At 38.4% G+C, this 16,165-nt stretch overlaps 1 protein-coding gene across 14 annotated transcripts in view; it reads right to left on the reverse strand.

Annotated features, from left to right (window-relative positions):
* Window positions 1-14,208, reverse strand: part of Foxp (forkhead box transcription factor P) — a 292,578-nt gene extending 278,370 nt beyond the window's left edge. For 13 of the 14 annotated variants that reach the window (XR_012047024.1, XM_072895391.1, XM_072895353.1 and 10 more), the window contains exon 1: window positions 13,270-14,208. Coding sequence is in view for 11 of the 14 variants with exons in the window: in XM_072895391.1 (XP_072751492.1) it covers window positions 13,270-13,299 (30 nt within the window). In the remaining 3 variants the exon portion in view is untranslated. Of the gene's footprint in view, window positions 1-16; window positions 952-13,269 lie in introns of those variants that run through there. The other variant, XM_072895462.1, reaches the window with a different exon arrangement.
* Between the last annotated feature and the right edge of the window lie 1,957 nt (window positions 14,209-16,165).

Consider the following 16,165-nt stretch of genomic DNA (forward strand, 5'->3'; position numbering starts at 1 on the left):
ACTGCAAACAACAAACCTTAATGGACCCTCCACTTCATAAATTAGGAATTTTTATGCCGCCTTCGCGCCAGCCAAAGAAGAAACACATTTCTGAATGTTGCTCGATTACACTTGTACGCACAAGAATGCAAAGCATTGACGATCCATAAAATGCCACGATGTTTTTCGTTTTGTCTCTTTTCGTATAACAAAATTTTCGCGCGCGCATACGTGTTTGGATTTAAAAATATAAAAAAATATCAACAAGTTTTATTCAATGGAATATTACAATAATATGTTTTTCAAGATACAGATATGTATATGAGATCAATGTACGTTTGAGACGAAACGATTAATAAACGTCGTCGACAGTAAATGTATCGAGATAATAGCTATGCGCGCTCGAGACAGTCGCGAAATGCAAACGAGAAGTACACTTTTTAGAAGACATCAGAAATTTACACGTAGTTTGGCCTGTTGGCGAGAGACTGACGCGGGAATAAAACATCCTCAAGCGTGTATCACAAACGCTACGCTCTTCCCGGACTACTTCGATCTCTTTCCAGTGCAAATCATAGACGGTGTCGACAAACTGATAAGGCCGCTTGAGCCTCGAAGAATTTAAAGTGAATACCGCGTGGGTATCGCGCGAATGGATTCCTATTTCTCGATTGGATGCAACGGTTTTATACGGTTTTACCGTAGCGAATAAGTATGCGACCGTTTCTTATCTGCCGGACTGCTAACGTAAAATTTTGACGAGTGTCAGGTCTATATAACTGCGCGAGGAGACATAAAAAACAAGTAATCCCGATACGATAGATGTGCAAAAGTATTGGATTTACGTTTAGACCGCTCCTATTTTGCATTTTTTTTCGTATTTTTGCTGTACAAAAGAAATTAATTTTCTATCAAATTATTCTGGGTAAACCAGACAGAGCACATGTTTATCACACATCAAAAAATTACTACAATTAAAACTCCCACTAGTGAAAGTAATTCTGTATAAAATGTTAATAAAAATATAATAATATCTGCATATAATAAATTCAATCTGACGTCGAATATGGAAAAATTTAAGTTGTAGGTAAATAAGTAGTACACATCTGTTTCCAATAAATAATTTGAACGATGAGAGTTATCTTAAGTCCACATGCGATAATCAATGTCTTTACTTTGATTTAAATGCAAAAGATAATTATGGTAAAGATCAATTTATATACATATTTGCGCAGGAACAAGAATAGCTTCGTATACAATGCACTCTTTTGCGAAGGCTAATCGAAGAAAACAGATAAGAATACTACATAGTAGAAACGTCTCGCAACTTCATTATTTATTTATTGGTTTATCGAATGTTCTTTTTTATCGCTATACCAAGCTATATCGAGCTATACCGAGTTGACGTTGTCATTCGTTTAGATTGCTGACACGATTAAGTTCTTCTAATACGCGAACGCGCTTCTTTTTTATCAATAGATAAAAAATGATGCATGATAATCGTGTCGCGCAATAAGCGGGATAGAATTGAATTTTTTATGTGTTTGTTGATACATATCTTGATTATTTATCATATTTATAAATGTGTATTTTTCAACTGTTACATTGAATTATTCATTAGTACGAAGATTAGATATGAAAGATTACTTAAGATATAAATATTAAAATTGTATGTACATAATATTATAATAATATCAAAAGCTAAATATATATATATATATATACAATAAGAATAATGTGTATTTTGTTAATATATTGTATTTCGTTAAAAATTGAAAAATAATAATCAGGAAAAGTGTCAATATAATATATAATAAACATGATAAAATCATTAATAGGAAAGTTTTATAATTTTATTGAAGAATTATTTAATAAAGGCTTAAAAACTTCTTGTCTAGAATGTGTAAATTTTCAAAAAGTAAATCTCTTAAAAATTGACTCGGTAGACTTACAATTAGAACCGAGAGAGTGTCTGCCGTTATAAATATACTTCCGCACGAAAACAACTCTTCGTTAGCTTCTCAACTCGTTTAAATTAAATTTAGGCTGCGACGACTGTTGCATAATCAGTCGCTCATGACAATCTATATATTCAAAAAAGATGAGCCGAGAGATATGAAATTTTCCAAGAATTCACAGTTGAAAGATGATGGATGAACGACGTGTAGACACAAACAACCAGATCTTCGTAAATGAATAACAAATGATAAATGAAGGTAAAACAGATAGAAAGTGGCTAATGCTTATTCACTTTGTAACGTAATCTATATTATATTTATACAATAAAAATCTCTTTCTTGTTTAATTTTTTTATGTAGCAATATAGATATATTTTATATATATAAATAATTTTTTCAAAAAATTTATTTAAAAAATGTTCCTTTTTAAATTTTTTTCTAAAATTCCTTAAAAAAAAAGACTTTTCTTCTCAAAAATGACACGTTCATATATTATTTTAAACCTAAGCGTTTTCTATTTTATAAGATCTTTATTTCTTCTTTAGCATTTCTTAGTAATTAACGACATTGTATTCGTTATGCTAATGAATCTGTTATTAAAGCAGGAGAGTCTACATCTTATATTGGTCTGCTTTTTTGTGGCATAATAATAATGATGACATATAGTGTACATTATTCTCCACTTTAGCAACGTGTGGTTTAATAATGCCACGTTCAATATGTTAATGTCATATGTGGCTAAGGCTAAAGCGCAGCGTAAATAGGATATAATATAGCTTTTGCTTTAGCAACATGTGGCATATTAATCGTGTCGTGCTTTAGTCATTATTTTTCACATGCAAACCATCACCAATTTCCTCCGTTTCTGTTAATTTCGTATTTTGAAAAGCATCTTACAAACTACATAAGAACAGTTTTTAACAAACGACAATTTTCTAAATACACAGCTTCTGTTTTAATCTTTTATGACTAAGAAAATCTGTTTGTTAATGCAATAAATTTTTGTAATAAAACACATTTGTAATAAACACCTATAATCTTTATCTCTTCATTTGATGTAATTATACAACTAGCATTTAATAAATAGATGTATTCAACGTCGCGAGGACGTTTACGACGCGGAAGGGCGCTCACTTCCTAACGAATAAAGAACCACCCCGTTTCCCCCCTTCTAGGCTTTACTCCGCACGGAATCCTCCGCATTTTTCTAGGCGTGACTTCAACGAACTTGCGCCATCGTTTCGAATGGGCAAAGTTGGATAGGATGATTATCGTAGGAAAATAAAAAGAGGAGAAAAAAAAAGAAGAGCGCGGCGGAGAGAGGGAGAAAGAGGGGTTGGAAGGGGAGGAGGGGGGGAGGACAGGGGGAGCGCAAAAGAAGGGTGGAGGAAAAAAAAAAAAAAAACGAAACGAACGGTGTATATGACGACGATAGCGATGCATTCGTGCAGAAACGATGAAACGGTTTCGGACGCAGGGCGATCTGGCGAGGAGGGTGGAGGGTGACACGCTCGCGTGTGCAACAACGACACACTGACGCACACTGCAATCCTCTCTCCCTCTCCCATCGACGCATGCGAGGGCCCCCCTTTATGTTCCTCATCCTTCACGCGCGAGCTTTCGCCGTTGTGTACGAATCCGCGCGGTAATTGATTCATGATGGAACCGCGAATTCAAACACGGCCGAGCTGCATTTTGATATGCCGTCGGTACCAGGACGCGCGGCGGCCTGCAGCGTCTCTCTATTATGCCGGTGACGTTGCAACGAGGTGCATCGGGAAGCGCGGCCAATGCGGAACGAGTGCGTAATGATCGGCTGTTTCAATAGCGGTATCAACACGACCGATTTTCCTATCCCAATGGAGCCTGAGAAAAGCACGCGATGGTGTAGCGAGAGAGGCTGCAACGGCATGCACGCGTCATTGTGATGCAGGTATCAATGATACTGCAATTTCGGAAAGTTCTCACCGACGATATTGTTTACGAACAGCTCTATGTCCGTAAGATAAATTGTACGACAATGTGAGGCTCCTTAAAACTCGCGAAAATTCATAATTTGAAAATTCTAATTTAAACAGATTATAATTTTGTCTCTTTAAATATCACGAAAAAAATCTTTGCATTCTTACAGTGGGAAATAATTCAATGTTTTTTTTTATTATTTGTATTATAAATTTAGTTTTTCATATGAATACTTAATGTGTGTTTTATAATTGATTAACTCTCTTTATATCTACAATACTTCTCGTAAAGAAAAAGAATTAATCTCAAAATTGTATAGATCAAATCTAAATTAACTTTTTGTGGGATTAAGAAAATGAATCAAGATGTCACTATTAAATTGATAAGCTCTTAAATTATTTTTATTCATAAAAAAAAGTAACGATATAAAAAAATTTTGTATTATTTTTAAAATTAAAATGTATTAAATATTAAAAAAAAAAATAATATATTTATATTTTTGATTATCTTTGCTTTAATATTTTTTCGTACGCCTAAGAACATAAGTTTATTATTAGTCGATGAATAACTGCTATAAAATCAGGTTGAGATCGTTATATCAGTTAGAAACTAGAGAACACTTCATAAGATCCGTGCGTTTATTAGCACTTAGGGCGATGTAACCCGATTGCAGTTGGTATTCGACAGTGAAAACTGACCTACTCATGTCAGACCAAACCGACCATAAGGCAGGAGATACGGACGGTTATCGCAGTTTATGTTTCGCTGGCACATCGACCATACCCTCTTACACACGTATATCTCCGTAGTAATTGGTACACAACGGGGCTGCGATTTCAGATACAGGTCATTTACATACGGGTCAATTCTTGCCGTCGTATTTCACTGTTATTTCTTCATAAACTCTCTTTTTAGAATAACATTTTGCATTTTGTTATCATTTCTATACCCAATGTAAAATTTAATCGACCTATAAAGCTACTTTGTCCATGACATATCAATAACTATTTATAAATATAGGAATAATACCACATCATTTATTTGATTTGCGACAGTAAACATACTTGCACAAGTTAATGCACAAATGTTATAAAAAGATTCTTAATAATTATATATAATTTAAAACGACATGCTAAACAAACTTTCTATTAAAGGATTAAAGTTATTAATAAAATTAACAGCATTTGTCATTATTATAAACTGATACAAACATAGTATTAGCATAACACTGTTTTTTCTTCTTATATACTTTCGCACAATTAGATATGTTTAAGCTTTCATATAGGTATTTCCAATCTGAAATAAAATAGCGTCTTTCAGTATCCGATTCTCTTTTCGTTTAGCAAAGAGTCAAAGTTCCGCATTTTTGTCGTCGACGATGCGGCGCGCAAAAAATCGCTCGCAAGTCATTTAATAGCGCTCCTGGCGAATGTGCTCGGCCGCGTCTTCCGATAGTATACCGTTACACGAGATTACGGGTTTTCTTTCAGTAGAAAAGGACGACCACCCTCGTCATTGTACTCGGGCGAACGAAAACGCGAAATCGCGACGTACAAAGCGCGTTTCACGTTCCCTGCGGGACGTCGGGAAAAGGGTTGCTGACTTTGTCGGCGGGGCGATTCGAGCGAGGGAGAGGAGGTGGCCGGGGTTGGACTTAAAAAAAAAGCCGATCATTATCCACTCGTTCTGTCTGCATTGGTCGCGCGCTTCCTGATGCATCTCGTTTGCGATGCGTCCGTGCTATAATAGAGATCCCGGTGAGCGCTGGAGCTGGACGGTGGACGGCATATTAAAACCACATGTATGTGTCTGTACTCGTGGTCCCATCGTATATCAATTATTACATAGATTTGTACACAAAGGGGACAGTCGATAGCCCCAAACGAAATATGAACTACTGGTAACATTCCGCGTTTTTTTTTCTTTTCAACGGTTTCATAGGTTTGGTCTGACACAAGTGGGTCTTAGCTGTCATTATTTTTTCTTGTACACAACCATGTAAAATATGAATATCGCTTGCATATCGTTTTTAATAAAAACATAAATATTAATTGATAAATTAGGCTTACGTGCCGAAATTAATAAATACTTTTCATCCAGATTACTTTCGATACTAATAAGCATAAGACATATTACATGTAGGGAGATCTTTATCGAGATCCCAAGACATACGAGAATACTGTTCAATTTGCCTCGTATCGAGGTGGAATTTCGATTAGCGTCGTTGCTGAGCGGCCATAACAGTCTGTAACCTGTCACAATGAAGATTCACCAATACATTAGTTATTGACGTCACCGTCGTCAAACGCGTAGTGGTGCATGAGTTTGCGTGGACGGGTGTCTGTTTAACGCTAATCGCGGCGAAGAGACGAGCGCAGAACCATTATCGTGTTATAACGAGTCGCCGTACAAACTGCCGGTGCATCAGAGGGAATCACGGGATGATAATTTAATGTAACGACGAGAGTTAGTGCGCCGATCGCAAATGAGCCGGCCATGTTAAGCTCGCACACGGGAACAGCTAGAGGGCACATTTGACACGGCTCCGTCATGGATCGACGAGTCATCGCCGATGCCTGACAACATAACGGCTCGCCGTTTCATTGTTATTATATTTTTAACACCGCGTTAGATGCGATATCACGAATAGATTGAAACTATCTCGATAACAGTTTGCACACGATGCAGATTTATCGACGGTATGATAAAACGACATGGTCACATAAATACTTTGTATATAATAAATAAATATTACATACATCTTGTCGTATGACAAGATTTGATAAATTTTATGTGTTGTAGTTATTCAAAATAGTACATATGTACATATAAATTAATTTCTTTGTTCGTGAAATGTCTTTAAATATTGATTAACTCAATTGCTATCTGATACTTAATACCTATCCAATCATAGTAGAATTCTAAGTTTAAGTTTAGATTTAAATCGACTTAAATATTAACTAGATCAAATGTCTCGATACTCGATGAAATATTCATAGGATTTACCCGATTCATAATCACGTCGCTAAAATTCGGTCACTTGCGGCAGCGTGTCGCGCTTGAATAGATGAACATTCGCGAAATTGCAGCGACGACGACGAGAGGGGCCATTATCGCGGCATAACGAGTCCAAGTACAAACCGGTGGCCGCATCACAATCGCGCCGGATTGATAATCTAATGTAACGATGCGCGAGTTAGGTACGCCGATCGCCCCGAATGAACGACGGGGCCGGCGTTCGTCGTGTTAACGCGCCCGCGAGAACGACCGCCGGTCATATTTGACACGGGACAGTCACAGATCGGCAAATCATCGAATCATCGGCGGTACGCGACAACGTAACAAGTCAACAGCCAGCCGTTATGTATATTGACGTATACTTGCCGCGGTTGCGGCCTGTTTCTATTGACAAATACCCGTCGCGAGGGCGATGATGCATTGCCATACTACACGCGCCGCCGAAATGACATGGAATGCGTATTATCGCGACAAAATGAACCGGCTCGTAGGAATTCGGCCGATTCACATTCGGCGATGTCAATTTCGCGACGCTCACAATATATTTTTCTCCGACATGCACTACCCTCAATCGCAGTTCCACCGTTTTCTGAGTACAAAAACCTATTTTTTTTTTTTTTTTTCAAATAAAAATGAAAAGGTCACTGTAATTTAACTAAAAAGTTTAATCAGATATCTCGTCTTATTTCGCTTGAAAATGAGTGATAAAAAAAGATAGTATTTTTATATGACTACGTATGACAACTATATTTTGTTCGGCTTCGTACAATCTTCTCCACTAAAAATTCTATCAAAATAAAATTATAGGACAATCAAATGTAAACATGATAAACCTTCATGAACATTACAATTTTGTTTTTAGAATGATTCTTCGGTCTGTCAATAATGTGTATTATAGTCAGGGTATATTTAATGTCCGACATGCACTATCCTCAATCGCAATTCCACCGTTTTCTGAGTACAAAAACCTATTTTTTTTTTTCAAATAAAAATGAAAAGGTCACTGTAATTTAACTAAAAAGTTTAATCAGATATCTCGTCTTATTTCGCTTGAAAATGAGTGATAAAAAAAGATAGTATTTTTATATGACTACGTATGACAACTATATTTTGTTCGCCTTCGTACAATCTTCTCCACTAAAAATTCTATCAAAATAAAATTATAGGACAATCAAATGTAAACATGATAAACCTTCATGAACATTACAATTTTGTCTTTAGAATGATTCTTCAGTCTGCCAGTAATGTGTATTATAGTCAGGGTAGCACGCTACGATTAAGATCGTCGGGGTGAAAACAGCGGACTTGCTGCGCGATGTTAAAAAGGGAGCAGTAAGGTGTGGTAGGTCGGGAAACAGTGGTCACGACATAGAATGTGTAACGATGAATATCTCATGCTAACATTGTACTTACTAACAGGTATGAATCTTTCGTTTTTTAGTTAAAAATTAAGTTTTAAAAGTTATTCTATCCTATAAAAAGAACTTATTAATTTCTTTAAATTAATTCAGATTTGCAAAAATAATTACATATATTATATATATATATTATCGAATAAGGCAATATTATATCATTTCTATTAAGAACTTTGTAAAGCGAGTACTCGATGGGTACAATCATTGCAAATCTCGACAACATTGTTATCAACGCTGTTGTTCGACAGAAGAGGGTGCTGGGTTGTCAAAAGAAAAATTAAAAGCAAAGAGACCACGAGGTGGAATATCAATGAGGCCAAAGTGGTGGCGAAGTGGCTGCGACTGGCGGAAACGGTGGAGAAGCCAGTCACGATACACGACATGTAACAATGGAACCAATATCTGTTATGTAGGAAGGTGGCAGTGGTTCATAACAGTCTGTGAACTCCATGCGCGAAACAAATGTCGCGCCTATGCGTGACGAGCCTTATTCCGGCATGAGGGGCGCAAGCTGCGTGTTTATTGCTCGACCTGGTAATAATAACAGGTTATTATTCATTATACTCTGGCACCGAACGCACGAAACGCTGCGTTCTTCATCTCATCGCGCCTGGTTCCCCGATTCGAGTTTTTTTTTTTTTTTTCACCGATTCTTTCTACGTGAAATTGCAATTCTCGACGCGACTTTTTAAAAAAAAGTTATCAATGAGCTTCTGCAATTAATACAAGTATGATGTAACAACAATGAATATCACACGATAATAGCATGTATATGTATTACATAGTTAAATAACACGGTGGACTTTAGAATATTATAACAAATATTGAATTGTAAGTAAAGAGAGAAAATTAACTTATTCACACCAATGTTCGCGGAGAATATTGTTATCACCGTTCGCCATACCTAAATTAATTAAACTATATATCTTTGTAATGCGTTCGAGAAGCCAAGAATTGCAAGTTTATCCGCGAACAGGTACGTGAATATCTCCATCAGCCTTGCAGCGTCACGTCGTAGAGCATCGTCGCCGTATTTCCGCGAGATCGGCGCGGCGACGAAGAGAGACGGGGAAGAGAGGGAAAAACAGAGGAAGAGAAAGAGACGTCGAGGTCCGCGTCGCAAGGCCCGGGACATGAATAAGCCAACGGGCAAAGGTGTGGTTCCCAGGCGTCCGCGGTAGGAAATCGCTCACTAGGGAAGAAAGATGGAGAACAGAAGCCAGGAGCGAACCAAGACGTGATTAATATAAAAGTGGGCGGAGCCTGGCTTGGCCGGAAGTGGCCAAAGAGGGATGCTGTGCCGTGCCAAGCAAGCGCGAAAACGGGGGGGTTATGCCGCAGCTGTGTTGGCTCCCGCTGCACTCAGCGTATCCGTGTATATGCACCGATGGATGTGTGTGCAACACGCCGAACGCATACTCGGCACGTACGTCTGAACCGACGGAGGAGGTGAGAAAATGGGCGAAGCCAAAGTGGCGGGGATGATGCGAAATATATATCACGATTGACGCGCAACACCACCCTTTTCCCCGTGTCGACCTGATCGTTCCAGCGCGACCGTGAAGAAGGCGTGACAGCCAGGCCTCGACCCAAGTCATCAACCGGGAAGAACCGCGCTATCCTCGCGATATCCTCCAAGACGACGAGATATCGCGCACAAAACACTTCCCGACGACACAAAATCGATCAACCGGCTGCGGGCGAATAGAAGGCACGCAGCCGCGACTTGTTACAAGCGTTTCTCGCGATTCGTCCCGTCGAAGGTTCCGTCGAACGTTCGGCTCGGCCCGCGCAAACTGCTGGCTGTCTTCGCTCCGTCTCCTGTGCTCGCCGGGCTGATCTTTGAATTTTGAAGAAATCGACGGTCAGCCGAACATGCCAGACAAACCAGATAGCCGCGCCGGGCAACCTTCGTCGGTAGAGGAACGGGATGGGTCGGCTGATTGGCGAATATGAGATCGAAGAGATCCGGGGGGGCACACGAAGCTTTCGGAGAAAGCGGGGTGTAAGGGTTGACGCGCGGGGGTGGCCAACCCCATCCACTTCTTTAACGCCCCCAAGCAGGGTAGGACCGCCTCCGTCTCTAGTGTTCCACCTACTACACCATCCGGAGCTTCTACAGTCTCGTAGACGAGCCACCCACACATAGCTACGACTGCTAGTACCCGACTACCTCTATCGGCTGTATACTTTAAAAAAAATCACCCCTATTCCCTGATAACATGGAGCGTTCGCCGATTGAAGCGCAACTGCCATCGCCCTCGCGTCTCACCCTTTCGAATGCCACGAATCTCCGATGTCTCGTTCGAAGCAATAAAAGAATTTTACTGTCAATTTTAAAGAACCATTGTCACTGTAAATGCGAGTTCATTTAATATATTTTTTATCAAGTCCGTTACATACTTTTATATTTTTCATGAAAACTACACGGAAGCATCGTCAATGAATAAGAGCGATAGAACATTCTAAAACAAATAAATTATTTACAAGACAGTATCAAAAAAGAATATCCTAATTGCTTTAATATAATATTACACCCCAAAAAATTGTTGTATTCTAAGAAAGAATATAATGATGATATGATATTTTTTCTTATAAAATTGCACTTAAATATTAATCTTCTACGTTTACTTTACATGTATTCATATTTTAAAAATATCTTGTAAAATCCCCTTCTCCCCTCCTAAACATATGCGTGCTTGAAAACGATATCAATCTTAATGATAATTTTGAAGATATAAACAATATATTTCTTCCTTACTAAAAAAACAACATATTTCGATGAAATTTATTATTGTGAAACGCAGATTTTAATGCGTGCCTTGTCCGGAGAAATATTCTAAAATGTTGCTAATTTTATTAATCAATATTACTAAATTTACTACTAAACTTACAAATGGGTTTAACGGAGGTTAAACGATCGCTACTTCGATATAGCCAACGCGCGTTTTCAAAGTAACTCGAGCATAATTCACAAACGTGAGTAATGATTACCGATCTCTCCATTTGATCACTTTGTTTGAAGTTGCTCGCGTGGTAGCAAAGCCCCAGTGAACGCCATGCAGACGTTGCGTGACAGACGATGAAACACGAAATAGGAATTTTTGTCAGGTTGTCAGAAGCATTTCGAAACAAGTCGTTGGACTTCCTCAGCCAATAGCACGGTGATTCATATGATATTATATTATACGAGACTCCAGGCAGCTTGAAAGGCAGCACATCTCTGCCAAGATTATTTTCGGAAAAATGTGCTTTACCGCAAAGATTTCTGTACCGACGCAGGTACATATTTAGTAACCCGAATGTAGTTAATCTTAGGCCGGTGTATAGTGAGATTTATTTGACCAACCATTCTGCTTGTCCGGCGCGCCTATTTGTCTTGTCACGATCGTTAAAGTGTCATTTCCACGAATATCGTTCCGACCGGTGGAGCACAGGATCAATCGGGAAATCTCAAAGCAAAGAGCATTCGTTTGCATTATGCGAACGTTGCATTTAATTCATTTAACACTATAGAAAGGATGATGCGCTAAATCATTTCATCTTGGCAGCTCTTATTGGCGATAATGTGATAACGTTTCTATTTTTATAATCATAATTTTGGCAACTGCACATTGCTTACTATTAATTGCGAAACGAAGTAAAGAAACCGTTAGTACATAGATAATATTCTTATAAAATGCAATGTAATCAATAACTTTTGAAAATATATATATATATATATATATATATATATCTAATTTTTATAAATAAGTGTGTTTGAAAAAAATTGGATTAAATAAAAAATAAGATTGAATAAAGTATACCGTCAAATGCTCGTTTCTTGAGATAAGCGATCGATTAGTTCAAAATTTGTATCGTGCTATAATCTCCATTTGCGTCCTTTCTATTTTTGCCACGACCTAAATTCGATTAAAGTAAATCGCGCGAAATATTCGCTGGTTTTGCGTCCGCACTTTTACATTTCTATTTAATCCCGCGCGCGGTGATGTCCATATTTATAACATTAATTTATAAGATTAATAGTGACAAAATCGTGCCACATGGCATAATATTCTAAACTTAGTGATAGCACTAAATTTCAAAATACACAGTAAATCCTAAAATATACAGAATAATATAACTATTTATCAAATTATTTATCAGTTTACTGATTCTAAATAAAATAAATTTGTAAATGTGTAAAACGAGAGAAAAAATTGTAATACTGTCACATACATGCACGTGTATGCACAATAGAATATTTGACAAGATAGAGAAAAAGAGTAACCTTTAAATATGAATTTGTACATAAATATACACATAACAAATAATGAGAAAAAAAGCGCTGCATAAATTTGAAGTTACAAAACTCCCTCAGTTTGATCGAAAAAAAATATCTATTTCAATGAATAAAGTTATATCTCCCAAAACACACATTTTAATTAAAAACGTAACATAAGTATCCCGCACAATTAAATTTTTAACATGTCAAATAGAAGTAAAGAGTCCGTCGCTAAATCATAGAAAAAAAGCACGCGTTAAGCAGGAAACGTTAAAAGGATTACTCCAAATTCCAACAGCAACGTGCGAAAGGTAGCGCCGGTGGCACGTGGCTGTCACCACTGGCTACAGCGCGATGCAAAGAACAGCAAGAACGAAGCTGGTGACAAAAAATGGGACGCACCAAAATCGAGTGAAGAGAAAAGAAAAAGGAAGAAAGCAAAAAACACAAATAATAAAATAGATGAAATATTAGAAAAAGCGAGAAAGAGAGAGAGAGAGAAAGAGAGAGGAAGAGAGAGAGAAAGAGAGAAAGAAAGAGAGAGAGAGAGAGAGAGAGAGAGAAGTAAAGACAGGTAGAGGATATTTATGTGACGCAGGTGCATATATAAACGAGCTTTCGCAGGCAGACAGGCAGTGCATTGAAGTAGTGTTGCAGGGTGAAGTAAGGCTACCTGGACGGGTCTCCAGCGTGGTTCCAGCATGTCCCGCTTCCTCCTCGCCAACTCACTCGTGACTGTCGGTTCCTCCGTCCTTCTTTACGTGATAAGATTGACAGAAAAAACAAAAGGGAAGATACGAGGCTCCCTTTGGCTTTCTTTGATGACGTCCTCTGTCCGCCGGGATGCAGCTCCTCGTGCTCCGTTTCTTAACCTCTCTGTCTCTCTTTCTCTCTCTCTCTCTCTCTCTCTCTCTCTTCCCGCCCGCCCCCTTTCGATCTTTGTCTCTCTTCCCCTTTTCCACCTCTCTGTACCACTCTTATATTTCTCTCTCTTTCTCTTTCTTTGTCTCTCCTCTCGCCTGCTCTGTTTTCCTTCTCGACTTCTTTAGCTTGCTACCTATCCACCTATCTGTCTACCTATCTATCTGTCTTTCTCCCGAAGCACCGCGTGCCGCGCGCGCCACGTGCACCGTCGCGAAGTTGAAGAACGATGCCGGCCCTCGATCGGACGACGCTCTCGATGAAAGGAAGCAACCGATTCTCAAAAAACGCCGACGGCGACGCCGCTCTCTTTTTCTCCCTCCCTCCCTCTCTCTCTCTCTTTTTCTCCCTCCCACTTTCTCTCTCTCTCTCTCTCTCTCTCTCTCTCTCTCTCTTTCTCCGGGGATGAATGCCGGAGGGGGGTTGCGGCGGGCAGCCGCGTAAGACGCCCTCTCTCTCTCTCTCTCTCTCTCTCTCCCTCTTTCTCTCGCAACCTGGGGCAACGTTCCTTCGCCGTCGTGGAGACAGGCAAAACGTGCGCCGTACGTAGCGGTGCGGGGTTGCGTGTGCAGGTTTGAAGAAAAGGGGGTATAACCGCGCGCCGGTGGCTGCCGTCGCGACTGTGCGACGCTCGACACCGCTTAGCCGCGAAACCCTCCGGCCGCGGTGAGCACGCGGCTACTGAGTCGGCGCATTGCGAAGACCATCGTGGCATCTCCCTCCGCTTGACGGCCACCTCTTCTCCGTCGCTTCAGCGCCGGGTTGTCCTCGTCGCGCGCGTTATCACGGCACTCACGCGGGTTGATCTTCCATCTCCATTCAGACGGCTCTCTTTCTCCCTTTCGTCTCTTCTTTCTCTCTCTCTCTCTCTCTCTCTCCCTCTTTCTCTCTCTCTCTCTCGCTCCGGTTCGCGTGGGTGTTTCTCGACTCTCCGGAGAGAGGCAGTCCTGTCGGTTGTGCCGCGGCGCACTTTGGCGAGTGTCGCTTGGCGTGCTGACCCACGCGGACTGTTTTCCAATTTGTGTATTACATTTGATTTCTTTCTCGATACAATTCAACTTTCTTGGATGCACTCTTTCATCTTGGTCGATAAAAAGTTTCGAGCAATACACACTAATGAAATAATAAACTGGTATTGCTACGATCTATTAAATAATAATGAAAATAATATTTAATGCGGGATCAAAAATTAAAATGCTCAATAAAGATTGAGAAGAAAAGAATGTCTCCTTTTTTTCTATCTTTTTAGAAAGCACATGTTTAATTTATATCTCACATTTTTCTCTCTTCTTTATTTTTCATATAGTTTTATATTTTTAAGATTTACTTTATTTACATGTTATAGTTAATTTTTTAATTTGACCTCTCCACGAGTGATTTATTTTCAATTATTATTAACTGCGAAATAATCAACTATGCAATATGTATATACATCTTAGTTAAAAATTTTCCTCGTAGACTGCGATTATTCTTTAAACTTATTTTAGAAGGCATCTCATGCATATTCTTCATGCGTTGAAAAATTTAATTAAAAAATATTTTGTTGATAAATATAAATTTAATTTATTTGCAGTTATATGTTATAAAATTTCACGCATTTTTATCACATATTACAAATTAAAACATGTTACATCTATGAGGCTGACAAAATCCCATCATCATAAACGAGCCTCTGACATCGTACGTGATAGGAGTATAGATGTCCATGTAGTTATTGTTATCGATTCGACCTACTCCTAAGACCAGACTAAAGCCGACCTATTCTGATGTATTCATCATGCTCAGCATAATTTCTCATCCTTCTACTTCAGACGCCTCCGAATAGTTTCGATACGTCCATCCTTCATTTGTAACGTAACCGAATATTGATCAAAGTATTTCTAAAATTATAGTACTATATTTATTCAAAATTTGATAATCACCAAAATATTAAAGCTCTATACAGTTTACGTGATTTCATAAAGTGTAAGTAATTTATTTCATCGTGAAATCTAAACTATAGAATATTATTTACAATATACGATTAAACACAAAAGATGTATTTAGCTTTCATAATCATATGGTATAGAATAATTTATTATAAAAATATATAAAATAAAACACGCGCAATAATTTAATTAGTATATTTTAATTAGAATATATACAATATTTTAATTAGTATACTATAAGCTATATTATAATTAATTGACATCATTATAAATTATAGAGTAAACTGAGCAGAAATATTGCAATAAACTTAAAGACATTTTCTATAATATTTTTATTCATATCTATATTTAGTATAATTATTTAAGTATCGTAATAATTACATATATTATTCAAGTATTTGAACATGTATTGAGGTCTGGCTTGCAATTTGCATTTAATAGTGCCGTTTCATCACATATCTTTTCTATAGCGGCAAGATAGAAACTGTCACGGCTATAAATCGGCGCGATAACTGAAGATGGGCTGGTGACAATGTCGGGAAAGCAGGTCGCGGATAGGTAGATAGCTACGGACAGTGTGCGACAGACTTTATAGCGGGCTAGTTTGTTGTTGTTTGTTGTTGTTGTTCGCGTTGTTTCTCGTGGCGGTACCGAACCACGACACAATGCCGAGAGCGTGACGCTGGTATTGATAACAGCCTCTCCGATGGAGAGGGAGAG

The sequence above is a fragment of the Anoplolepis gracilipes genome, chromosome 1, assembly GCF_047496725.1.
Source record: "Anoplolepis gracilipes chromosome 1, ASM4749672v1, whole genome shotgun sequence".
Lineage (NCBI taxonomy): Eukaryota > Metazoa > Arthropoda > Insecta > Hymenoptera > Formicidae > Anoplolepis > Anoplolepis gracilipes.